Below are 27,831 nucleotides of genomic sequence, written 5' to 3'. Positions count from 1 at the left end.
ACCCTGAGCTGCTCACCTCTCCACACTCAAACCCCACACCAATGTGCCACTGATGACACGCACGGACTGACATTATGTTCTACCTGGGCAGCCATCTATTGATTACAAATTGAGCAGTAGCAGCTTACACAGAACGTCTGCAAGGGTCGGCAATCCAACCATGCAGTTTTTAAAGAATTCTACCCACCAATTGGCCTGTACATGGGTAGATAACCTGACAATTCAGTTTGTAAACCCTAACTGTTTCAGTACAGTTACCTTCAATCATATTTTGCTCTATTAATAGCCACCTAAGCATTGGCCCCTGGAAGGCAAGGGGGCAATTGTGTTCTACAAACAAGATGTGTCATGTTCAGTGCTGCTTTCTCTCTCTGCTTCTTCACAGCATCTCCCTTTAAGTCTTGGTATGGTTGCAAGGAAAACCCACCCTCTGTTCACAAGTGGAGCAGTTCGAAAATATGCAATAGCAACTGTTTCATCCAGATACGAGAAGCCTTTTCATTTTGTGAGTTGGGGGGTGGAGGTGTGCTTCTGCGATCATTTATGAAAGAAGTATTTTTGAATAGCATCATTGAACATTACAACACAGAAACAGGCCCTTTGGCCCTTCTAGTCTGTGCTGAACTATTATTCTGCCTGGTCCCACTGACCTGCACCCAATCTGTCACCCTCCATACCTCTCCCATCCATGGACCTGTCCAAGTTCTTTTTAAAAGTAAAATTGAGCACTTCAGCTCATTCCACACTCTCACCACTCTGTGTGAAGAAGTTCTTAAACTTTTCCCTTTTCACCCTTAACCCATGTTCTCTGGTTTGTATCTCATCTACCTCCAGTGGAAAAAGCCTATCTACATTTACTCTGTCTATCCCCCTCATAATTTAAATACCTCTATTAAATCTCCCCTCATTTTTCTACTCTCCAGGGAATAAAAGACTAGTCAGTATGAATTAGATGCAATATCTCCTCTTCACTGATTATCAACGCAGGTGCACCCCAGTGCACTTAGCCCACTGCTCTCCTCAGTATACACCCATATCTGTGCCAATTTGAATGCCATCTACAAGTTTTCCAATGACGCCACATTTGTCAGTAGAATCACAAACGGCAATGTGGATGTGTACAGGAGTGGTGTCACATCAACAACCTTGTACTCAATGTTAGTAAGACCAAGGAGATGATTGAGGACTTCAGGAGAGAGTCAGAGGAATATGAGGGCTTAGTGGAGAGGGTCAAAAACTTCAAATTCCTAGGATGTCAGCATTTCGAAGGATCTGTCCTGGTGTCTCCATGTTGTTGTAATCATGAAGAAGGCTCTCCAACGGCTGTACTTTGTGAGGTGTTTGAGGAGATTCGGAATGTCACCAAAAACTCGAAAATTTCTAGCTGGTTGCATCACTGTCTGGTATGGAGATGCCATATCTCAGGACAAGAACAAGATCCAGAGGGTTATTAACTCAGAGTCTGCGACATCACAGGCACCAGACTTCACTCCATCGAGGACATCTTCATGAGGCAGTTTCTTTAAAAAAACAGCCTCTGTCTTCAAAGACCCCACCAACTGGGCTATGCCCTCCTCATTCTGGGAAGGAGATACAGGAACCTTAAGATGAGCTCTCAGCGGCACAAGGACAGCTTCTTCCCCGCTGCCATCAGATTCCTGAATAATCAATGAACCAAAGACACTGCCTAACTTTTTGTGCACGACTATTTCGTTTTTTTAATATATTATTGTTGTAAGATGGTTCATAATATGAATGTTTGCCCGGTGATGTTGCTGCAAAACACTTTATTTCATGACAATAAATTCTGATAAAATCCTAACCTGTTAAACCTTTCCCTGTAACTCTGTTCTCTGAAATATGAAAACTAAATGTTCCAAATGTACAAATAAACGAAAGGAGCAGTTTTGCAGCATTTTAGTGACAAGTGCTGGAATTTCATGAACCTGGCTCTTAATCTCAGTTGGGCACAGGTAAGCTGAGAGAGACACTTGGGGAGATCAGGGATGAGCAACCTCTGATGTGGGGGAGTTTGGAGCGGTGAGGGAAAAAGTTTTTTTTTTCTCTTTCCAGATGAATCCACAGGACGAATATAATAAATCTAAAAGGTGAAACCTGATTTAACCGCAGAATTTCTCTGGTTCAATTTGCACTTTTGGTGGTGCAAGGGTTAAACTGCTTCAGGACAAAAAAGCCAAAGTGAATGACAAACATCTGTGTGAGGCTCAGACCAAACTGTAAAAGAGATATTTCCCCCAACGGGAGTGGGCTGGTCAAGGGGTTGTCTCTCATGAGATAAAAGCAAAGCTGCAGCTGTCTGCTGTATTATGAAAGTTAAGAAAAAGACAGGGCTGGAGAAACTCAGCAGGTCTAACAGTTGAAAGCTGGAGAAACTCAGCAGTAATGAGCAAAGATCATGAGCCCTTCATCGAGGAGATGTATCTTTCTCTCTGCTACGTCGAGGCCACTGTTTGACCTGCTGAGTTTCTCCAGCCTTGTGCTTCTACTTCCACCACGATGCCTGCAGATTTTCCTCTTCGACTGCAATGTTATCCCAATGAGGGCAAACAGGGTCTGAAATACACGCGTTGTTGACCATGTCGCAGATTGCAACCTCCACGTGGTTAACACGGGGGTGAGAGCAGGAGGGGAGGCACCTTTCTGGACCATGCTCTGATGACACAAGTCACAAACACTGACGGGCTCATTTCCTCTTGTTTCAGGTTGCAGCCTCGACCAGGCAGCGAGGGAGAGATGACACCAATTGCGGAGGCCCCGCGGAATGAGAGAGGCAGAGGGGAGTCTGCTGGAGGGGCTCTTTCCATCTAAGGTGTGGGGTCAGAACCTCTGCGGCCGCCACCCCTGTCCCGCGTGGACCGGGCGGGGGGTGGGGGGATAGAACCCCAGCAAAGCCAGATTGGAAGCCGCCTGCGAAAGGACAGACCATGCGTTCGGATCCCCCCCGGTCCCCGGCGAATGCAGCCCCAAGTCCCAAGTGTCCTGCAAAAAGGAGGAGGATTTTTTTCCATAGTATGTTTCATGGCAAATCCAAAGCAAAGCCGAAGCAGGAAGTGTCTGTTTCCAGCATCGAGAGCGTCCATGTAGAGGTGGCAGAGAGGGAGAAGGAACTGCACCTGTCCGACAGCAGGACCACCCTGACCTCCACGGAGTCCGAGAAGAAGGTTGGAGTCTTAACTACCATTCAATGTAACTTGTGGTCGTGTGTTTACACCCTTTACTTGTCAGTTTGTTATTTAAAAGCTGGGATCAAATCCGAAGTTAATTTGGGAATTAGAAACTTCAAATCATGCATTTGTGACTTAAATAACACGCAGAACAGATTCGCAGTGAAATAGCCAACGATGGCACCAGACCTGGTAGCCCAGACCAGTAACGATGTTCACCTGGTAGCCCAGACCAGTAACGATGTTCACCTGGTAGCCCAGACCAGTAACGATGTTCACCTGGTAGCCCAGACCAGTAACGATGTTCACCTGGTAGCCCAGACCAGTAACGATGTTCACCTGGTAGCCCAGACCAGTAACGATGTTCACCTGGTAGCCCAGACCAGTAACGATGTTCACCTGGTAGCCCAGACCAGTAACGATGTTCACCTGGTAGCCCAGACCAGTAACGATGTTCACCTGGTAGCCCAGACCAGTAACGATGTTCACCTGGTAGCCCAGACCAGTAACGATGTTCACCTGGTAGCCCAGACCAGTAACGATGTTCACCTGGTAGCCCAGACCAGTAACGATGTTCACCTGGTAGCCCAGACCAGTAACGATGTTCACCTGGTAGCCCAGACCAGTAACGATGTTCACCTGGTAGCCCAGACCAGTAACGATGTTCACCTGGTAGCCCAGACCAGTAACGATGTTCACCTGGTAGCCCAGACCAGTAACGATGTTCACCTGGTAGCCCAGACCAGTAACGATGTTCACCTGGTAGCCCAGACCAGTAACGATGTTCACCTGGTAGCCCAGACCAGTAACGATGTTCACCTGGTAGCCTCTCATTATTACATTACGTTGTTGTAAAATGTAAGTAGAAGATGCCCCTTTTGGTGAATGGCCAGACACTCTGATGGCTGAGGCAAAATAATGACCAAAAGGAAATACAGAATATTTCGGGCTGTCATATGCTTTGGTTAAACTGTCAAAGGATAAATGACAGCTACAATCTGCTGCTCATTGTAATTTCTTGAAAGGAGTTTGGTACCCCAGTGACAAGGTTTGCAATGTTAGATGCTTGATTTTAATGGTTGCCAAAATCTGACAACTGATGTACTGAAATTCGAGGATAACATTCCAAGCTGCCTCAACTCCAAATTTGTGAATTGGGTAAATTCAAGCGTGAATGAGCAACTTTTACTATTTTTAAAGAAAAAGGCAAGTCACTCAACAAAGAAGCATTGAAAAAATGTCGAGTGACCTTTTGTCATTGTATGTTTCAGATTTCTGTTAACTCATTTGCACATGTATCTTTTGAAGTTTGTTCACAAAAACGTGTGATAATCCCACGCTAAATATAATCAAAAGCTAGTAATCTTGCAAATAGAGTATAATCACACATGACAGCCATAATTTCATTTGCAGGCATTAAACCTCCGGAGAATTGTACCTTTTATGTCTGAATGGTTTGCATATAATTTTTTTTTGAGGAGAAAAGCCATTAAGGCAGTTTCCCACAGGAGTCCTTCAACCACACATGCAGCATAGTCTTGCATGTCTGCTTTTTGCTTATATCTTGAAGAAGGGCTCAGGCCCGAAACGTCGGTAGTATACCTTTACCTCCTATGGACTCTGCGAGACCAACCGAGTTCCTCCAGCATTTCTGTGTGTTTTTACTACAGTCACAGCGTCCACAGACTTTCATATTTCACAGCCTATTTTATAGGCCACTCTGTTCAATTTTATATTATTCTTTTCCCATAATGTTTTCCCGCTGTAATTTAATGTTACATTTGGATCAGTTTTGTCACATGCTTTCAGAATTCTAAAAAGGCCTCTTAGATAATTTCATACTCCATGGCCCTCAACCTTTTGAAACCTGGTTTAAAAGTGAATAATGTAAATACTCATTTTTCATTATGCTTTATGGATCACATTCCATTGATGTGCCACCTTGTGACAAAAACAATTGACTGTGTTTAAATTCTTTTCATGAGAGATTATGGGATTTAATATTTTACCATTTTGAGAAAAGTATGTTTTGAATTTTTTTATTTCATCATAAATAAACAGCAACTTCTTAAGTTCTTGATTAATTTCTTTCCCTTTCCTGCCTCTGAGATTCCCTTCCCATCTCTCTTTGCCTCTCTCTCTCTCCTCTCTTGCTTTTTTGCCTCCCCTCCCCTTCACCCTCTTTGTACAATCCATTATTCAAATTACCAAAATATATAGGTGATACAAGCCTATGGAATACATTGACCATAGAAAACATATCAGTCATATTGCAGATAGCAAGATTTCTAAATAATGACATGTTAATGACCTGATTATCTGTTTTGGTTATTTCATTTGAGGCTAAGTGATTGTTAGGGCAAGGAATGCAAGTTGTAACATTTTGTACACATTTTGAGAGCAGATCTACAACTTGCCATATCCAAAATTGCAATGGTCTTTTGTGCTGCTCTCGTATGTCTTTGTAGTTTTGATTTGTATTCCAGTTCTTAGAACCAATAACTATCTGGGTTCAGTGAAGAAGGCAATAAAGTGAACTGGCATTGAAATTATGATGTAAATCTACAAAAGCTAATAAGACTTGCACTACAAAATCTTTCTTGCAGTTATCAAGGGATCCAGTTGGTTACCTTTGATACGTTGCAGTTCAGAGAACCCTGTTACAAATGTGTCTGTACTTGTAATTGGCCCTGGGATTACCTGAGCAATGATTTATTGATCTCTGAGTTACGGGAAGCTGGACAGATCAAGAAGTCCGACAGCGTTGAGAAAAAGAAAGTGAATTGGGGTCAATGCATTCTGAAACCCATATTCAAATTTTTGAATTGTTTAAAGTCCCGTTTCATTAATTATTTTTTTTGTTGCTGCCTCCGTTAATCAAATTGGCAAATGCCTTTTTTGCCCAGGGTTGAGAACACTGTAACCGCACCCATGACAATCGGGCAACCAGTGCTGAAATTTGTAAGGTAGCAGGAGGATAATGCAGTAGATAAAATCATTGAAGAAAATAACAACCAATAAAGATGACTGAATCTCGAATTTAGTTGGGTGCATTCTTGCCACAAGCTAAAAGAATGCTTTAATTCAGTTGTTTAATAATACATTGACCAGGATTGTGAATTTAGTAAATTGAATGCAGTTTTTTTAAAACGTTGAATCTATTTTTAAATCAGTGTTGTTATTTGAAAGAATGTCTTTTGTTTCCTTCAGAATTCATAACAAAAATGGTATCTTGCTACCCAACCATCAGAACTGCTAGAAGTAATTGAGGATTTTTAAAAATTCCGTACCACAAATGTTCAATTTGATAAACAGCAGGTGGACTGTTAGTAGTCATTCCGACAAATTCCTGTTGTTCTCGTCCTGCACTCTTTCCATATGCTAGTTAACCACGTTCTCTGCAGCAGTCTCACCTTTTTGATTTTTCCATTCTCTGCCTCTTTAAGAACCTCACATTCTTCTAAGCTGCATAGAGTTTGTTTATTGGAAGATTGATTTAGGAAATGATTTTGGTCGATTCCACGGTTAGTAACTAATTGCACTGATCACAATAAATCCCACAAGATGAAATGTTTTGAAATGCCTGTAATTTTGACGTAGATTGTTTTGAAAATTAGCATCGTATTTTTCTCCCATTCAATGTCATGTCAGCAGTAAGGGGCATGCCAGATAACGTAACCTTCAGTAGTTTTATGCAAGTTAGTGCTTGTTGCCAGTCTGCGTTCATAAGAGATGATGATTCAAAGTTTAATACTTTGGAAGCTTTCACTATGGTAGGGGGGATTCATTTAGAGAATCCAGGCATGAAATTCTTTTGCAGGAAATCACAGCTTGAGGTAAATGATGCTTCAAAAATATTTATTATTTGAAAGATTTTGGGCATTATTACTCCCTGATTTTTTTTTAAAAAATCTCCGAGCTCTTTCTAATTTGCAAGAGATCACTGGTGTTGAGAATTAAATGAATGGGATTGGCATAAAATCGGAAGAGTGGGGATTATTGGGTGTTAACAATATGGCATTGGTAAACATTTTGTTTTTAATTTCAGAAGTCATAGACAACTAATCTTCAAGATCTCCAGGTAACCCCTTCAGGTGTTACTTCCTCGATGTTGCAATTATTTTGGAAGATTAATTCAGTGATATTTAAATTGGTTTAAGCAATAGCAGTTTGGTTCAATGCAACTTACATTTTTGAAAATTATCCAGCTCTTTTTATGACACTTTAGTGCTGAACTTGAGACAGATGGAGGAGTTGCAACTAAACTGGTTTGGCCTGTTTCCCAGCACAGTTCAGATTCACTGTGAAAGAAGATGGTTTGACTGTGAAAGAAGATGGTTTGACTGTGAAAGAAGATGGTTTGCTGTTTCCAGTTTGCAATCAGATGAAATACTATATAATCAAAACATTGTGTCAGTCAGTAAGACTAATTATGTTCTGGAACCTGTGACTCCTTTAACGTTAGTTTTTATCATGTGTATCAAAAAGAAACTGTTTAATCGTTCTTTTAAGAGCACAAGTAGGAGCAGTAGGGCCATCCGGCCCGTCAAGTTTGTCCTGTCATAGGGTATCTATTTCAACGTAATTACATTCGATCTTTCTTGCTTTTCCAGTTTCAACTCTATATTTTGTCTGAGATTTTAAAAAATCAGTATTCAGTCCATTGCAACAGAAGCTTCAATATGAAAATCAAATTGGGGAAAAGTACTTCCAAGAAAAAAAAATAGTTCACAGCTTTGAAAAAAACCCATAAATTAATAAAATGTAAATACTGTAAAGGTAAGCATTTATCCTTTGTAGCTAACTTATAGAAATGTGTTCATGGAACATACTCCCAATGGATGCAGATTTCAGGTTAAACGCACTTCATTCTTTACAGTGACTCCAGATCTGTAATCTGGACCCAAATCAAACTGCTGACCAAATCGTTAAGTCGAGCAGTATGCGTGGTGGCTTTAAACATTCGTCATCCCTCTCTCCAAGTTGCTGCATGACCCGAGAGTTCCATCAGGAGCCTTTTTTTTTGGAAATTTGCTGGACAAAGATTTCATGTGCTGAAATTTTAGATTTAGCTCAACCATCTACCACCATCATTTTCCCTAACCACAAGCTCACAATGAACAGAGATATAATTTCCGTGACGTTGTGCTCTTAAAAGTCTTAAAATGTTTTTAACCTGTCCACTGAAGTTTACATTACCAACAATTTGCTTTGATGTAATACTTTGGGATTAAAGACATTTTCTCAACAAGTGCATATGCCACTAAGAAAACATATTCCATTCTGAGAAAGAATAGAATGGAGGATGCAAAGATTTTTCAGTGATCTGGATCAGGGTGGGTTTGAAAGTTCAGACGATTTAGGGAGGTTGCCATTGAACGTGAGACTAAAGCAAGTGAAGTCCAACAGTGATGGAGCAAAGGAAGGTGATCAAGGTAATGGTGAGTTGGAACAATTTAATGTCAATAAATGACTATCAGATCTCCCAATATTATTAAGACTATGAATTATAGGATCAAAGAGGAATGTAACGCACTGTGGAGCACACAATAACCACATCGACATGATGGAGTGATTAAACAGCTTTAATTACCAAACACCTGAGCATTACTGATACACGACTTGGCCAGGTTCCGGGTACAGGAGCAAGAGGGGGAAAGTCTGGGCACGTCAGCCTTTATTGGGAAATCTTGGGAGGAGCCAAGGGAGGGGTTAGGGAAGTCAGGGGGAGGTTCGGACTGGTCAGTCCATACATCTATGCAAATGCCATTCACCACTTCTTTGAGATAAAACCCAGTGGGGTGATGTGGCGACACGGAGCACGTACTTTATTACGTATATACATAGTTCATAGTGTCCATCACAGGTTCAGCCTGTTCGGTGGTCTCGGGATCCTCTTCGACTTCCGAGGCGCTGGGCAAGGCCCCTGTTGTTCCTCCGTTCCCTGGGTTCAATCGTGAAAATGATCAGCCCTTCTCTCATTACCCACTGCAGACCCCAGGGATGCGACCACTACTGCACCACATGGTTGGGTCGACTCCACCATCTGTGGGCTGGGTGACCGGGCATCTTCCTGATTGCTGTTGCCTTTGTCTTGTATGTTGAGTTTCCATGGCTTTTGTTTTGGTGATTAAAATGTGGAGCACACAATAACCACATCAACATGATGGAGTGATTAAACAGCTTTAATTACCAAAAACCCGAGCATTACTGATACACAAGTTGGCCAGGTTCCAGGTACAGAAGCAAGAGAGGGAAAGTCTGGGGAGGAGCCAAGGGAGGGGTTAGGGAAAGTCAGGGAGGTTTGGACTGGCCAGTCCATACATCTATGCAAATACCTTTCGCAGCTGAATGGAACAAGATGAATCTGAACACTTGATGTCCATTATTTTAAAAATGCATATTAATAGTTCCAACAGGCAGCAACTTTTAGTGTTGTTACTAATAATAAAAAAGAACGTAATTATAGGATTGGTCATCTCATGTGAGCTGCTTAAAACTGTTGATGAATATTTCATGGTAGGGTAACATTTAAGGTTACGTAGCACAGGTTGGACCATGATTGGGGTAGTGTAGAAATTTCTGAATTTGAGGTCAGAGTTGTGCCGGTCATGTTGGTTTCTAAATTTACTTATAACTTGGCCATAAATGCCTGGAAGTATTACATTTAGTTCCTCTGCAGTTAAACTCGATTTATTTAGACATTTTTATCAAATAATCCTCAAGTAAATCCTCTCTGATTTTAGTTATCCTCTATACTTGAGTATGAAGTCTTGAATGCCATCTACCACTGATTTGTTGTTTTAAGTGGCCTTCCTTAGTGTGTGGGCATGCATACATTGAGCTGGTTGGCCGTGAGAATGGGGACATGCCATAGCCCAGTCTGGCATCTGATATTAAACTACACAGAAGGCGTCATTAGTACCCTCGTCCTCTCAAGAAACTGTCCAAATGTACTTCACCTACCTAAGACAGCTGCTTCATTAATAATTCTAGCGCCACATTGAATTCAATCAAACAAGATGCTTCAAATCTAGAATCCTCCTGCTCTATTGGCTCAATTCCACTTTGACCAGACTATTCACTAATTAAGGCATCCAGGAAAATTAGTTAGCCGAAGTGGTTTTGATCTTAATCCAATGCTTTATTCTTCTTCTTCTTCAAGGCATCGTCTGGTTTTCTGGAATGTCCACTTTGCTTGGTACGCCATCCATTTGAGAATGTGCCCAAGATTATGACATGTCACCACCGTTCCTGCCTTGACTGTTTGCGCCAGTATCTGAGGATTGAAATAACGGAGAGCCGCGTGAACATTAGTTGCCCTGAATGCTCAGAACGACTGAACCCACACGATATACGAATGATCCTGAATGACAAGGCCCTGATGGAGAAGTATGAAGAATTTATGTTACGCCGGTACTTGGCTTCAGACCCCGACTGTCGATGGTGTCCAGCACCAGACTGTGGGTATGTCGATTCACTTTTGAAAAACCTTGTGATGTAATCTTGGTCTTATTTCTTGACCAAAGTAGGGCATGCCAGAGGGGTAGATGTAAATAGGAGTCCGGTATTTGGCAGGAAGAACAGGGAGATCACACATATTATTTGGAAAGTGCAAATCTAGCTGGGAAGAGGAGCAACGGGAACTTGGGGTACAAAATAAACCAATCACTAAAGCTAATGCCTCAGGTAATTAAGGCCATGAAGTAAGAAAACTGCATTCTAGGGTTTATTCTACAGCAGTGGTTTTCAAACTTTTTATTTCCACTCACAAACCACCTTAAGTAATCTCTAATGCCATAGGTGCTCTGTGATTAGTAAGGTGGCATGTGAGTGGGAAGAAAATGTTTGAAAACCACTGTTCGAGAGAGAGAACTGAAAAGCTGAAGTTACGCTGAACCTATATGAATTTTCGTTTCCCGCTTGGGATACAGCGGACAGTTTTGGTTATCATATGAGAATGTAAACCTTTTTGGAGATTGTGCAGCAAGTATCGGCAATATAGGAGTCAGCATATCTGAAAGGGCAAATAGACTGAGGCTTTTATCTCTTGAGAAAAGAAGACCGGGATGGAGGTTTTTAAAATGGAGAGAGTTCTTCGTAAGGTAGAGTGAGATGAAAAAAGACATTTCTACCTGCGGCAAGCATTAACATTCAGATGGGACAGTTATCAAGTAATCCAGAATTCACAAGTGTTTTCTTCAGCTGAGGAGTTGAGAAGGTGGAATTTGCTGTCATGAGGGGTGGCTGAAGGGAGCAGCATAAACACTTTGGAAGGGATGCAGGACCAGCAGATGGAGGAGAAAATGGACGGAATTGAGGCAGGACAGGAAGAGATTGTTTATTTTTATTTAGACATACAGCACGGTAACAGGCCATTCACCCCCAATTAGCCTATGCCTCCGGTAGGTTTTGAAACTGGAGCCGGAGAAAACCCACGCAGGCACGGGGAGAACGTGCAAACTCCTTTCACACAGTGCAGGGTTTGAACTCCAGTGCAGTCCTGATCTCTGGCGCTGTAAAGGCGTTGTGCGAGCCGCCATGCCGACTGTGCCACCCCTGTTCTGTGGTGGTGGCGGCCGGCAAGATCCATGATTGTGGTGGGGGTGGGGGGTGTGGGGTAATGGACTGGTGTGTGGGTGAGGAGCCTGTTGCTGGGGAGGATGTTTGGTGAGGGTTAGCGGAGGTGGAAACAATCCTGCCACTTCTTGGCTACTGCCTGTCAGAAAATAAACCATTCAGGATTCCTCCCTTTCCAGTAAAGGCTGGCCATCCTGAGTGTCACACACTAGGATCCAGAGCAGAATTGAGTGTGTCAGCTCCTATATTATTTAACCTGCCCACTTCCAGTTTTAGAGGAGGATGGGTTCTGGTTTGACTACATTTTATCTTTCCAATTTAAAATATTATTCCCTCTTTCTTTCCCCCCCCCCCCCCCAACCCCCACTTTGCTCTTTGGTGGGTGGGACGTCGATGTATCGAAGAGTTCCCAATGAATGGTAGAAACCAAGCAATAACTGGCACAGTTAATGTAAGAGGCAGCACGTTTAGCGTAGAGGTTAGTGCAACACTGTTACATCACCAGCAACCCAGATTCGAATTGGGTGCTCTCTCTAAGGATTCTGTATGTTCTCCCTGTGACTGTATTGGTTTCCTCCGGGTGCTCTGGTTTCCTCCCACCCTTCAATATGTACTGGGATTGTAGGTTGTAATTGGGCGGCACGAGCTGGTGGGCCGAAAGGGCTGGTAATGATGCTTTTTAAAAAAAAAATCAAAATAATTTAGATGGAGGATTATGGGCATTGTGCAGGGAGGTGGGACTAGAAAGGGGTGTTTGGTTCAGTGCGGACTAGAAGGGCCTAATGGCCTGTTTCCGTGCTGTAATTGTTATGTTATATATATGTTATGTTATTTGAGAAGGCTCTCAAACACTGCCAAAGCTGGAGTTTCCTTTCTTGGAAATGAAAGATGGAGCTTGATTGTTGTTGTTGGATGACATTGTTGTGCCATTCAGACTGGTAGAATTTATAATTGTATTATTTTTACCTTTGTCACTGCCTGAATATGGTACTGTAAATGTAATGTTATTTGTTGAAAATGCACTAATCTTCAAGCTAATAGCTTTTTCTTGGATGGCTAATCCACAAAGTTGATTTAAAATTGATGTGTCTTATTTTCGCACGCAACTTGCATAAAGCATTAGACCACATTTGGATGCACATAAACACTTCAAGAATGTTTCCTAGTACAGTCTTTGAATAGCGCAGAGGAAAGGACTTGTGACAGTGACTGGAGTACAGCAAATCTTGTGTGCCACATCCAACTCGTGCAGTTGTGTTGAGATAGGTCACCTCTGCCAACTCATTTATGTTAACTGAAGTATTATTCAAAGACACACAAAGAAGGACAAACGTAAATGGGGTATGAGAATAACTGGGCAATTGCATTAATCCGAGTGGCTTAGCAAATGTAAAGAATTTTCAAAAAATCTACAGTGATGCCAAACTAGAAACTAATTTCTAAACTGGGGTAATTCATGTAAAAGAGGGGTAATTGTAAAGAATCTCAAAACCTCTAATTTACAGTGAGAGACCAATGTGTAGAACATAGTTTCCAATTATTTTTCAAATATTTTTAAAGAGTCACAGATTGTGATTTTGACAGTTTTGGATAATGTCAAATATCTATTAAATGATAATTATATAGGTTGTTTCCATACACCTTGATGTGACTACAGAGGCCTTTTTACTAGGAGTACGCCATATCTTAAGTGATTAATTTTGCACAGTATTTTCTTGTCCTGAGAAAGATTGCTGTCTGGTGTGGGGATTAATAATACTTGCAATCAAAGCACATTGTGCCTTAATCGTGCTGGAGTTTTGATACCATTACTTAGTCTTGCACGAATCGAGTTGCAAAAAATTAGTGGCCAAACTTGTTGAATGTGTGAACTAAAAACAAAATGCTGGAGAAACTCAGCAGGTCAAACAGTGTACTTTATAAGATAAAGATGCATAATGAACTTTTAAGGCTTGAGCCCTTCATCAAGGTGTGAAGAAAATTTAGGCAGGCACCTGCCTGTATCTTTATCTTTGCTATATAAAGCACACTGTTTGACCTACTGAGTTTCTCCAGTGTTGTGTTTTTACTTCATTCACGGTGTCTGCAGACTTTTGTGTTTGACCAAATGTGTGAACTGACAGCAATGCTGCAAAGGCAGGAAGCATTTGTCATCTTAAGTAACCGAGGTGCCTGCAGAGTGTCTCCTTCCCCAATGAGTACAGGATTTGGCTACTGCCTGCCAGAAAATAAACCATTCAGGAATCCTCCCTTTCCAGTAAAGGCTGGCCATCCTGAGTGTCACACACTAGGATCCAGAGCAGAATTGAGTGTGTCAGCTCCTATATTGTTTAACCTGCCCACTTCCAGTTTTAGAGGAGGATGGGTTCTGGTTTGACTACATTTTATCTTTCCAATTTAAAATATTATTCCCTCTTTTTCCCCCCCTCCAACACCCACTTTGCTCTTTGGTGGGTGGGACATTGATGTATCGAAGAGTTCCCAATGAATGGTAGAAACCAAGCAATAAATGGCACAGTTAATGTAAGAGGCACCTTGAATGACAGAGGTGGGAGAATTGGAGCAGGTAAATGAGATTTGCAAACTGAAATCAATAAACAGTAGAGAAGGTAAAAGGAAGGAAAAGTTAGATTGTTAAAAACCTAGTTTTTAAATGCAATTTATAGGAATGAGATACAAGAGTTTAAATTATTTCAAATTTATTGTCAAAGTGCATACATGACATCACATACAATACTGAGATTCTTTTTCCGGCAGGTGAGGCAAAATTTCTACTTATTGATAGTGCAAAGAAAACTACTCCAGAAAATGCATTCAAATAAATATAGAAATATAAACAAACTCTGCAATATATAGAGGAAAAAAAACCCAATAAAGTGCAAAAGAAAGAGCCCTTAAATGAATTTCTGATTGAGTTTGTTGTTGAGGAGTCTGGTGGTGGAAGGGTAGCAGCTGTTCCTGAACCTGGTGGTGTGAGTCTTGTTTTCTTTGTGATCTTAAATCATTGGGCACTGTGTTAATACTCACAATTTTATTGGAAGTTTCCTTCAGGTGAACTTCAGCTGCATTTCCCTGATGAATTTATAGTGCAATTAATGTGCAAGTCTAGTGAATTCTTAAGTTGCGGGTAGGTAGGATGCAAGGTAAATGGCAGAAGGGTCTAAATCAAACAGCAAGTCTCTCCATCTCATGAATTAATTGATTGGTTTGTAAATTAATGACTGTATATTTGGTAATATGCCAATACTTTTCCAGTAAGATCTGGCCCATTTAATTCATTAAATCAAACGATACAAATATTCGATACTTTAGGAATGGTCCAAATCAGTTCCACTGTGGTAGAATGGTGTCCAGTTTGTAACATTTTATTTTGGACAATTTTTCAGTTGGAATTACACAAAGGATAGGCAAACAATTGGGTTGAATTTGCTTTGTATTTTTTAAAGGAAAAGTCGGCATGCACTAATTGTTTGACGTTCTAGGCTTATTTAAAATCAACTTGGAATGAATCATGAAAACTGAGTTATGAGTCAGAACTGAAAATTATCCAAAATTCTATTCACTTGGATGTTAAAACCGAACAGGTTCCTGAGAAGCAATTTTTCACCAAGCACCAAATTGTTGCCCAAGTTGAGTCATCGATCTAAGTTGCACATTATGAAGATTTTATTAAAAGGAATTGGTTTCTTACAGTATTTATTCAGTAGGCAGCTGCCCTAGTTGTGATTGAATAGGATTGAGGTACATTCATGATTTAATATCATTAACTTGCAAGTCAGACTGGGACAGTGGTTCAATCATGTAAATACTGCAATGTTTGAATATTATTATGGCTTCATGTTCAGGTTATAGTAGTCATAAAATCAAGCCCAGAATCTAAATATCACTGGTGCAATGATGGGTTGAATAAACTAAGTATAGTTTTGTATGTATTTATAAAATAATGACAAACTTTCCCATGATGAGGGGCAAAGGTTAGACCTAGAAACATATAGGACAGTAAATGATGCAGAAGTAGATCAGAATCCCTTCAAACTAAATTCAGAGATGGCCTCCCTTTCCATGGAATAGGGGTCCGATGACCACCTCCCCTTTCTTCCCACCCTCCTTGCCCTCAGGCCCTCTTATCTCTCCTCCCAGCTCCTTTCTTCCCCTCCGCCACCTGCACCCTCTGATCTCCTCTGCCTGCCACTTCCACCCTCTGACCTCCCCAACTCTCCACCCTCTGACCTCCCCAACTCTCCACCCTCTGACCTCCCCAACTCTCCACCCTCTGACCTCCCCAACTCTCCACCCTCTGACCTCCCCAACTCTCCACCCTCTGACCTCCCCAACTCTCCACCCTCTGACCTCCCCAACTCTCCACCCTCTGACCTCCCCAACTCTCCACCCTCTGACCTCCCCAACTCTCCACCCTCTGACCTCCCCAACTCTCCACCCTCTGACCTCCCCAACCCTCCACCCTCCCACTCCCCACAATCCAACCCCACAGTTTCCCCACCCTCTCCATTTTGAGGGCTGTCCCCTCTCCCTATCTCTTTACATCTTTATTTCTCATGCCCTCCCTCCCTATCCACCTATGACCTCTTGCCTGTGGACTCTGCTCCTCCCCCTCCCCCTGCCCCCCCACCCCACCATTTTATTCAGGTGCTGCCTACAATTTGATGAAGGGCTCAAGGCCTGAAACACTGATTATGTATCTTTATCTTTGCTACACAGAACGCTACGTGACTTGCTGAGTTTCTCCAGCATTTTTGTGTAAATGTCAATCATGGCATTTGCTAATTTTTTTGTGTTTAACTCAAATTGTCAACTCTAAACAGGCCATTCGACCCTTCTAGTCTGTGCTGACCACTATTCCGCTAGTCCCATTGACCTGCTCCCATTCCATAACCCTCCAGACCTCTCCCATCCATGTATCTATCCAATTTATTCTCAAAATTTAAGATCAAGCTTGCATTTGTCACATCAGATGGCAGCTCATTCCACACTCCCTCCACTCTCTGAGTGAAGAACTTTCCCCCATTGTTCTCTCTAAACCTTTCCTCCTCCAGCTTAAAACTATAACCTCTCATATTTATCTCCCCCAATCTAAGTGGAAAAAGCCTACTTGCCTGCCTCAAAACAATCTTCAACTTTTAAAATCCCTAATTGATTCCATATCTTCAAAAAGTGATGATTGACAGTAAAAGGAAAAAGTTGATTTTGATATAAAGGCATTTTCGCTGAAATCTTTCCTTTTCCACCTATCTCATAATTAATTTTATTCCATATTTCAACTAAATGTTTCAATATTGGTGGATCTCTACTAATTAACAATTTTGAATTCCATTTATAAATAAATTCCGTCATCTATTTCTCAGGTATGCTGTGATCGCTTATGGATGTGCATGCTGCCCGAAAATCTCCTGTGGGCGAGATGGCTGTGGCACTGAGTTTTGCTATCATTGCAAACAACTCTGGCACCCAAATCAGACCTGTGACAATGCTCGTCAACAACGAGCTCAAAGTCTCCAGATCCGCACGAAGCAAACAGCAGTGCTGAGCTATGGCCAGGAATCGGGCAATGGTAAGTTTGAGAACCTTTCTCCTTTTTAAAATATTTTTATTGATTTTAATAAAGATCTTATAATAATAATACAATACCATGAAATTATATGAATAGTTACACATAATTAAACAATACAATCAGTATTTCAAAAACAAATATAAAATGTAAAACATATCCATAATTTGTAATCCAAATAGTATTTTTTTTAAAAAGAAGCTAATAATAAAAAGGAGAAAAAAATAAATAAGAGAAGATAGAAAAGAGAAAAAAATAAAATAATAAAAAGAGGAAAAACAGAACAAAATGACTCTATACCTCTCCCTAGCAGCTTTGCCAGATGCTGTATACAATCAACATTAAAAGAAAAATGATTGGAGAAAAAAATAAGGAAAAGAACATGGAAAAGACACCAGTCAGATAATTCAATTACATTGGAGTGAAATTATAAAGTAAGAGAGTGAGTCATAAATGACCCTCACATCGTCTGAAACTTGTATCTGAATTATTAACTGAAAAACGAATCTTTTCCTTATTCAAACAAGACCTGATGTTGCGCAATCACTGATCATGAGTAGGGGACAGTGTCCTTCCATTTAAATAAAATCGCATGCCTCATCAAAAGAGAGGCAAAAGAGATAGCACGAACCAGAGACAAAGAAGAATCATTCCCTCCCATTGTACCGAAGAGGGCCACCAAAAGGTTTGGTACCAAATCTATATTTAAAAATTGTAGATGAAGTGCGAGAAAACCTTGCTCCAGTATTTTTCTAGACTAGGACAAGTCCAGAACATATGAATTAATGACGCTTCTCTGCTCTTACACCTGTCACAACAGGGACTCAGAGTAAAAGTGAGACAATTTAACCGTAGCCATATGTGCTCTAGGTACCACCTTAAAATGAAGTAAACAATGACGGGCTCATAACGAAGAGCTATTAACCAATTTAAGAATTATGTCCCAACCACATACGATATGGTAAAATTTAAATCCTGTTCCCAAGCATTTTTAATTTTAACTAGTGAAGTTTATTTTAAAAATAACAATTTCTCATAAATAATTGATATTAAACCTTTTCGAGAAGGCATTAAACTAAAAAAAATCATTGATAAAATTTGGTTCAGACCCTCTTGGAAAATCAGAAAACTGATTCAAGAAAATGATGGATTGGCAAATATCTTAAAATAAAATGGACATTTTGGCAGGTTAAATTTAGCAGAAAGCTGCTCAAATAATGCAAAATGTCCATCAATGAACAAATCTTTAAAATTTTGAATACCCTTTCTACACCATCTCTGAAAAATAGCATCATGTAAAGAAGGTTGAAAAAGGATTGAAAGAAAAAAATTATGAAATGGAAAATGTTTTCTAAAATGTGCTCAAATTCTCACAGAATGTTTTAACCATGGGATTATCTATTAACTTAGTTGAAAGTGGAAGTGAAGAGGTGAGAAGCATTGAATGGAACAATTGGGGAGGGGGGAAGAATTCATCTCCATTGGTATCCATAATGGGAGGTCAGAATGATTGTGGAAAAAAAATACCAAAACACAAGACATCGTATATCGACTGCCCAATAATAAAATCTAAAGTTAGGCAGAGCCATACCACCATCTCTCTTAGATCTCTGTAGAAGAACTGTATTAAGGCGAAGATGCTTACCCTTCCATATGTAAGATGATATAGCTGAATTAAGCAAGTCAAAAAATGAAAATTGGAACAGATTGAAAAAGATACAAAAATTTAGGTAAAACATTCATTTTAATGGAATTTATACAGCCAACTAAAGTTATAGACAAAGGTGGCTATTGAGTCAGGTAATGCTTTACTTGTTTCAGCGTAGCAAGATAATTCTTAAAAAAAGATGTTTATGATTCTTTGTAATTGTAATACCAAGATAGATAAATAGATTTTTAGCCATCTTAAAAAGGAAAACCATCATGCATTGTTACAGGAGAATTCAACAGAAGTTCACTTTTGTGCAAATTCAACTTGTATCCTGAAAATTGATTAAATTCTGAAAGTAACGACATCATATTGGGGGAGGGAGGCAACAGGATCTGAAATGAAAAGTAAGAGATCATCTGCATAAAGAGAGACTTTATGTTCAATCCCTTACCTCCGTATCCCCAAACTGTCTTTGCACAGATGGAATGCAATTGCTAATGGTTCAATCACCAGATCATATTAAGGGACTTAATGGGCATCCTTGATGAGTGCCATGTTGCAGATTGAAAGGCTGAGATTGTTGTAAATTAGTAGGAATTGTGGCAGATGGATGTAAATTTTATTAACCCATGTAATAAAATTAAAACCAAAATTAATATTTTCAAGAATTGTAAACCAATATGATCATTCTATTCAATTAAAAGCTTTTTCTGCATCCAATGATGGAATGCACTCAGGAATTTTCCCGGAGGGCAAATATATAATATTCATTAAGTGGCATATATTAAAATAGGAATATTGGTTTTTAATAAATTCCATTGGATCTTCAGAAATAACTGATGGCAGAATGTTTTCCATCCTATTTGCTAAAATATTCAGTAAAGAAATTGGTCAAAAGGAGGAATTGAGAGCCTTTCTACTATCAAATTCTCACCATTTAATGTACTGAGTAGCTAAAATCCATTCAAAATTGCTGGAGGAACTCAGCTAGTCTCACAATGTCCATAGGAGGTTAAGATGTATTGCCCAAAACATCAGTAATATAACTTTATCTCCTATGGATGCTGTGAGACCGGCTGAGTTCCTCCAGCATTTCTGTGTTTTGACTACAATCACAGTGATTGCAGACTTTTGTTTTCCACTCAGCAACATCCATTGTGGAACGTAGCAATTAGTGCAATGCTATTACGCTGCCAGCAAATCCGGTGCCGTGTATAAGGAGTTTGTACGATCTCCTCGCGTCTGAGTGGGTTTCCTCTGGGTGCTCTGGTTTCCTTCCTCCCCTCCCCCCCCTTTCAAAGACAGAAGGCATTAGAAGGTTAATTGGTCTCGTGGGTGTATCTGGGCGGCACGGGCTCTTGGACCAGAAAGGCCTGCTACCTTTTGGGTGCCTGCCGACATTTTTCTCATACCTTGATGAAGGGCTCAAACTGGTTATGTATATTTAGCTTTGCTATATAAAGGGCAATAAATAATATTGCATGATCTGCTTTCACCATCACTAAATCATAGCCATTGCTCCGAATGTACACGAACTGTGGTTGACCTGTCATTCTCTACTTTATCTTGAGCACTCCACCTTCCCACAACCCGATCCTAATCTCCAGTTTGAAACTTGATTGTGTGGTTAAAATTGGTGCTTCGTGCCCTTTACCTTTAATTGGATTTGGTTATTTATTTAGAACAAAAGCATCAATTTTTCTGAAACCTTTTTTCATCAGGTGATGAAATCAAGCCATGTCCACGATGCGAGGCCTTTATCATTAAAATGAATGATGGAAGCTGCAATCACATGACGTGTGCTGTATGTGGCTGTGAGTTCTGCTGGCTGTGTATGAAGGAAATCTCTGACCTTCACTATCTCAGGTAGGAGTCGGTCAGGAATGCTTAAAGCTGCTGTGTTCTGGAACTTGAGATGTTGGAGGTTGATTTTTATTGAGGCGGCAACTCTCCAGGTTACGACAGGGTTCCTGAGAAATGTCTGTGAGTTGGAAAGGAACAGGAACAGCCTGCTGGAAGAAGATCACAGAAGAAGCTATGACAGGAGAAGGAACAGGGCAGGAAGAGCAGTCACCAGTGGCTTCACTGGCTCATGGAACCTGCTCCGTGTTCCCAGCTCGACCCAGTTTCCCCCCCCTGTTGTTGTGGTTCAGGGACGGGTTTGGGAACTTGCTCTGTGCCCATCCTGCAGAAGATGCCCGCAGCCCCGCAGCAGATGGCAAATCCAGCCCGGCAGTCCCCCGGATGTTTGCCCGTACTTATGGGGGGAGGTGCGGGGGGGGGACAATCTGTAAGTAGTTTTATTTATTTGGAGTGTTTACTGGGTTATTGAACTTCCCTCCATTGGTTTATTACATTCACATAACTTTTTGCATGTCTTACATCACTGTCAGTAAACAAGGTGGATTGATAATGTCTGGCATTCTAGTAAACAAGTGATTGCAAATCAAAAAGCAATTCTCTCAGAGTTTTTTAGAAAATGAAGAAAACACAATAATAGAAATTAGGATATTCCTCCATTAGAAGCAACATTGCGGTAGTGCAGAGGACTGTTTCTTTTCTTTTCTTTGGCTTGGCTTCGCGGACGAAGATTTATGGAGGGGGTAAAAAGTCCACGTCAGCTGCAGGCTCGTTTGTGGCTGACCAGTCCGATGCGGGACAGGCAGACACGATTGCAGCGGCTGCAAGGGAAAATTGGTTGGTTGGGGTTGGGTGTTGGGTTTTTCCTCCTTTGCCTTTTGTCAGTGAGGTGGGCTCTGCGGTCTTCTTCAAAGGAGGTTGCTGCCCGCCAAACTGTGAGGCGCCAAGATGCACGGTTTGAGGCGTTATCAGCCCACTGGCGGTGGTCAATGTGGCAGGCACCAAGAGATTTCTTTAGGCAGTCCTTGTACCTTTTCTTTGGTGCACCTCTGTCACGGTGGCCAGTGGAGAGCTCGCCATATAACACGATCTTGGGAAGGCGATGGTCCTCCATTCTGGAGACGTGACCCATCCAGCGCAGCTGGATCTTCAGCAGCGTGGACTCGATGCTGTCGACCTCTGCCATCTCGAGTACTTCGACGTTAGGGATGTAAGCGCTCCAATGGATGTTGAGGATGGAGCGGAGACAACGCTGGTGGAAGCGTTCTAGGAGCCGTAGGTGGTGCACCAATATATAATACATAATTTTAATGTATGTAAAATAAAGCTATGATTAGCAGTGGTTAAAAATGTAGTGATATCTACATGGCATGTAGATATTCTTTGTGGCATCTTTAGGAATTCCAATGGTGAGTTGAGGCACAGTCAATGAGATTTGTATCCATGGGTTAACCTCAATGCTGATCTGATTGAATTTGATCACAGCTTCAGTCTATTCATTCCGTATCTCTCGATGACTTGCCAGTACAAAAAAAATCTCTTGCTCTCAGAATTGCAAGTTCAGTTGCATCCTGGGACCTAGAGCCATTCTGGACATCCACTGCCCTCTCTCTGGAGAGGTCTCAGGGCGTCCACAGTATGAAGACATTTTTCCTGACTTAGCTCCTGATGGCTTGGTTAAGGATTATTGTGGAGGATACCTATGGTTTAGAGTTTGGGATGAATTTGTTTGGGGAAAATGATATTGAAGGTAGAGTTATGGTCAATAAGGAGGAGTCGGACATGGATGTCCTTGTTATCTGGGTGTGTTAGGATTCCAGAGGAGAGTGCAAGGCCAGAGTGATGGCATCTGCTGTGGACCTATTGTGACAGTAGGCAAGTTTTAGTGGATCAATGCTGTCGGGGATGCTGGAGTTAATGTGAGCCGTGTTCAGCCTCCTCAAACATTTCCTAATGATGGATGTCAGAGTGACTGGGTGGTAGTCACTGAGGCACGTTGACTTGCCTTTCTTTGGCATTGAGCTAATAGAGGCCATTAATGCAGGTAGAAACTTCGGCCTGTAGCAAGAAGAGGTTAAAATTGTCCATGAACATTCCTGGCAGCTGGCCATACACCCTGACCTCCCACACACAATGTGGAACTGGAATTACATCTTTGTTAGTTGAGAATAATCATTTTGTACACTTTAGTCCTCTGTCTCTGAAGAAGGGTCTCGGAGCAAATAATGGAAAAGTCTCTCAGAATTATTCCTACAGAAAGTCAATTTTTCAGTTTAAAAATTAATGATTTCTCGTTTCTCTCAATCTTCTCATCTTTTTTTAAATAATTTTTTTATTTTTCACACTATGAATCATATCAACCAAAATATGTACAAATGTTTCTCATTAAATTTAAACAGTGGCATTTTCTCCCTTTTTCCCCCTTTCCCTCCCTCCTCTCTACCCTCCTCCCCCAAACCCATTAAAAGTTCAACATATACAATAAAACCATAAAATAATATCTTCACACAAAGGAAAATAAACAAGAAAAATGTGTCATCTATTTGTTACACACTGAATCTAGTCATTTTGTCTTATCATTTTAGGGCATGGAGGTCCTAGGCAAGCTCTCTCTGTTATGTTCCATGTACAGTTCCCAAATTTGTTCAAACAATGTGACTTTATTTTTTAAATTATGTTTTTTTTTCCAATGGAATACATTTATTCATTTCCATGTACCATTACTGTATTCTCATGCTCTCTTCCATTTTCCAAGTTGACTTTATACATTTTTTTTGCTACTGCTAAGGCTATCATAATGAATCTTTCTTGCGCTTTATCCAATTTGAGGCCTAATTCTTTACTTGTGTTACTTAAAAGAAAGATCTCTGGATTTTTTGGTATGTTATTTTTTGTAATTTTATTTAATATCTGATTTAATTCTTCCCAAAACGTATTCACTTTCGTACATGCCCAAATTGCATGTACCGTTGTTCCCATTATCTTCTTACAACGAAAACATCTACCCGATAATGTTGAGTCCCTTTTTTTTTAATTTTTGAGGAGTGATATTTACCCTGTGTAACCAATTATACTGTAACGTGCGTAACCTTGTATTTATTGTATTCTTCATAGTTCCAAAACATAATTTTTCCCATACTTCATTTTTTATCTTTATGTTTAAATCCTTTTCTCACTTCTGTTTAGGTTTATAGTTTATTTCATCATTTTCCTTATCTTACAGCTTAATGCACAAGTTCGTTATAAATCTTTTAATTATCATTGTGTCTGCAATCACATATTCAAAGCTGCTTCCTTCAGATAATCTCAATCTGTTTCCCAATTTATCCTTTAAATAAGCTTTCAATTGATGATATGCAAACATTGTACCATGAGTTATTCCATATTTGTGCTTCAACTGTTCAAATGTTAATAAATTATTTCCCAAAAAACAATTTTCTATTCTTTTGATTCCTTTTCTTTCCCATTCTCTAAAGGAAAGATCATCTATTGTAAAAGAGATTAGTGGATTTTGCGTCAATAATAATTTTGATATTTGGTAATTCATTTTTTTCCTTTCTAAGTGGATCTTCTTCCATGTATTAAGTAAATGATGCAATACTGGTCAACTTTTATATTGCATCAGCTTTTCATCCCACTTATAAAGTATATCTTCCGGTACCTTCTCCCCTATTTTATCTAGTTCTATCTTAGTCCAGTCTGGTTTTGCCCTTGTCTGGTAAAAATCTGATAAATACCTTAATTGTGCGGCTCTTTAATAATTTCTCAAGTTTGGTAACCACAAACCACCTTGGTTATACCTCGCTGTTAATTTATCTAATGCTACCCTTGGTTTCCTCCCTATCCACAAGAATTTCCTTATTATTCTCTTTAGTTCATTAAAAAAATTTCTGTTAAAGGAATTGGTAACATTTCAAAAAAGTATTGTATCCTTGGGAACATGTTCATTTTAATGCAGTTTACACTCCCTATCAACGTTAGCAGTAATTTTTTCCAATGTTCTAAGTCTTCCTGCAATTTCTTTATTAATGGCTGATAATTTAGTTTGTACAAGTGGCTTAAGTTATTATCTAACCTGATACCTAGGTATCGGATTGCTTGTGCTTGCCATTTAAATGGTGATTCTTTTTTTAAAATTCTGTATAATCCGTATTACTCATTGGCATCACTTCACTTTTATTTGCGTTGGTCTTGTACCCCGATATTTCTCCATATTCCTTCAACTTCTTGTGTAATTCTTTTATTGATATCTCTGGTTCTGTTATGTATACTATAATGTCATCTGCAAATAAGCTGATTCTATACTCCTTCTCATTTTATTTTATTTTCTATTCTTATCAGTTCTGCCAAAGGTTCTATTGCTAAGGTGAACAATGAGGGGAATAATGGGCATCCCTGTCTAGTTAACCTACTTAATTTAAATTGATTCGATACATATCCATTTACTTTAATCCAATTTATATATTTTTCTGGTAGATTGAACTTCTGTAATACTTTAAATAAGTAGTTCCACTCTACTTTGTCAAAGGCTTTTTCTGTGTCTAAAGCAACAGCCACTGTCGGTTTCTTATTTCCTTGAACTGCATGAATTAGATGAATAAGTTTACAGTCATTATCCGCTTTTCATCTTTTCTTAATAAATCCTTTTTGATCTTGTTTTACTATTTTTGGTACACAATTGGCCAATCTGTTTGCTAATAATTTCGCTATTATCTTATAATCTGACTTCAGTAGAGATATTGGTCAACATGATGCTGGTGTTAATGGATCCTTCCCCGTCTTTGTTATTACTGTAATTATTGCTGTCTTACATGAATCTGGCAAGTTTTGTGTTTCTTCTACCTGGTTCATTACTTCCAGGAGAGGAGGAATTAATAGCTCTTTAAATGTTTATAAAATTCTATTAGAAATCCATCCTCTCCTGGTGTTTTATTGTTCGGCAGTTTTTTTTAATATCCTGTACTTCCTCTATTTCAAATGGTTTTATTAGTTTGTTTTGTTCCTCCTGCAATTTCAGCAGTTCAATTTTAGCTAAAAAAACTTCTCTATTTTATCATTTTCCCCTCATTCTCAGTTTGGTATAATTGTTCATAAAATTCCTTAATGTTTTCATTAATCTCTGTTGGGTTATATGTAATTTGTTTGTCCTTTTTCCTTGATGCCAATACAGTTCTTTTAGCTTGTTCAGTTTTAAGTCGCCAGGCCAATATTTTATGTGTCTTTTCTCCCAGTTCATAATACTTTTGCTTTGTTTTCATTATGTTCTTCTCCACCTTACGTTTGTAATGTTTTGTATTTTTTTTTCCGCCAGTTCTCTCCTTTTCGTTATATCATCCCATTTTACTAGTTCCTTTTCTGTACTTACTATCTCCCTTTCCAACTGCTCTATTTCCCGATTGTAATCCTTTTTCATCTTAGTTACATAACTTATTATCTGTCCTCTAATGAAGGGTTTCATTGTGTCCCATAATATAAATTTGTCTTTCACTGATTCCATATTTATTTCAAAATATGTTTTAATTTGGCATTCAATAAACTCTCTAAATTCCTGCCTTTTAAGTAGCATGGAGTTTAACCTCCATCTATATGTTCTTGGTGGAATATCTATTGCTAATAACAGGGGCAAATGATCTGATAGTAATCTAGCTTTATACTCAGTTTTCCTAACTCTCCCTTGAATATAGGCTGACAACAGAAACATATCAATCCTTGAGTATGTTTTGTGCCTATCGAATAATATGAATATTCCTTCTCTCTTCAGTGTTGCCTCCTCCATATATCCCTAAGTTTCATTTCCTGCATTGATTTAACCATAAATTTGGCTACTTTATTCTTTTTGCTTGTCTTTTGTCCAGTTTTATCCAACATTGGATCCAAATTAAGGTTAAAATTACCTCCTATCAATATATTTCCTTGTGTGTCTGCAATCTTCAAAAATATATCCTGCATAAATTTTTGATCCTCCTCGTTAGGTGCATATATATTGAGCAAATTCCAAAATTCTGAGTATATCTGACACTTTATCATTACATACTTCCCTGCTGGATCTATTATTTCCTCCTCTAGTTTGATTGGTACATTTTTGTTAACTAATATGGCTTCACCTCTAGCTTTTGAATTATAGGATGCTGCCGCTAAATGTCCTACCCAGTCTCTCTTTAATTTGTTATGTTCCGCTTCAGTTAGATGCGTTTCCTGCACAAATGCTATATCTATTTTTTCCTTCTTCAATAAATTTAGTAGCCTCTTCCTTTTAATTTGGTTGTATTTCATTAATATTTATAGTCATATAGTTCAACATGGCCATCTTATATCTTGCATACACCTCTTTTCCACCTCCTCGCCACCTCCATCCCCCTTTTTCCCATTTTCATCTCTTAGTTTTCCCTTATTAAACTCAATGTATGACAACACATTTAAAACATAAAATACCCCAACAGTTCCCACAACCAATATTACCTCAACCCCAAATGCGCCCCCCCACCTCTGAGTTGCCCCTTATCCCTTGCATTTGGATTGCGATCTTGCTCACAAGCATCAACTGATTTTGTAGTCGCGGTTATTCCCTCTCCCCCCCAGCCCACCCCCAGAAAAAACTTTTTTTACACATATAACAAAGCTCTTTTTTTCCCCTCTTACTTCCTTCCTTCCCTTCTCTTTTCCCTCTTTAGTTCTTTACATATTCTTCATTCTTGCTACAACTCTTCACCTCTTCTGTCCTACAAACATTGTGTGATTTCTTGTGCTACGTCCGGATCTGAGAACAGTCTGTTTTGCTCCCCGCGTATAAATATTTTAAGCACAGCTAGATGTCTTAACATGAATTTATAACCTTTTTCCATAAAATCATTTTCACTGTATTAAACTCCTTCCTCTTCTTTAAGAGTTCAAAACTTATGTCTGGGTAAAAAAATATTTTTTGACCCTTGTATTCCAATGGCTTATTATCTTCTCTAATTTTATTACTTGCCCGCTCCAGTATATTTTCT

At 39.7% G+C, this 27,831-nt stretch overlaps 1 protein-coding gene across 3 annotated transcripts in view; it reads left to right on the top strand.

Moving 5' to 3' along the window:
* The window catches only part of LOC138741434 (E3 ubiquitin-protein ligase RNF19B-like), a 100,682-nt gene that overhangs the window by 53,749 nt on the left and 19,102 nt on the right, over positions 1–27,831 (top strand). The window contains exons 1-5 of one of the 3 annotated variants that reach the window (XM_069895531.1): positions 2,389–2,635; positions 2,724–3,182; positions 10,351–10,652; positions 17,129–17,334; positions 20,704–20,848. In XM_069895531.1, coding sequence (XP_069751632.1) covers positions 2,946–3,182; positions 10,351–10,652; positions 17,129–17,334; positions 20,704–20,848 — 890 coding nt within the window. In that variant the 5' untranslated portion in view covers positions 2,389–2,635; positions 2,724–2,945. Of the gene's footprint in view, positions 1–2,388; positions 2,636–2,723; positions 3,183–10,350; positions 10,653–17,128; positions 17,335–20,703; positions 20,849–27,831 lie in introns of those variants that run through there. The other 2 variants (XM_069895529.1, XM_069895530.1) reach the window with 2 other exon arrangements.

This window comes from Narcine bancroftii, chromosome 8 (genome assembly GCF_036971445.1).
Source record: "Narcine bancroftii isolate sNarBan1 chromosome 8, sNarBan1.hap1, whole genome shotgun sequence".
In the NCBI taxonomy this organism is placed as follows: Eukaryota; Metazoa; Chordata; class Chondrichthyes; order Torpediniformes; family Narcinidae; genus Narcine; species Narcine bancroftii.
Note: the sequence above shows the minus strand (reverse complement) of the source record. Positions and strands in the feature narration are given on the sequence as shown.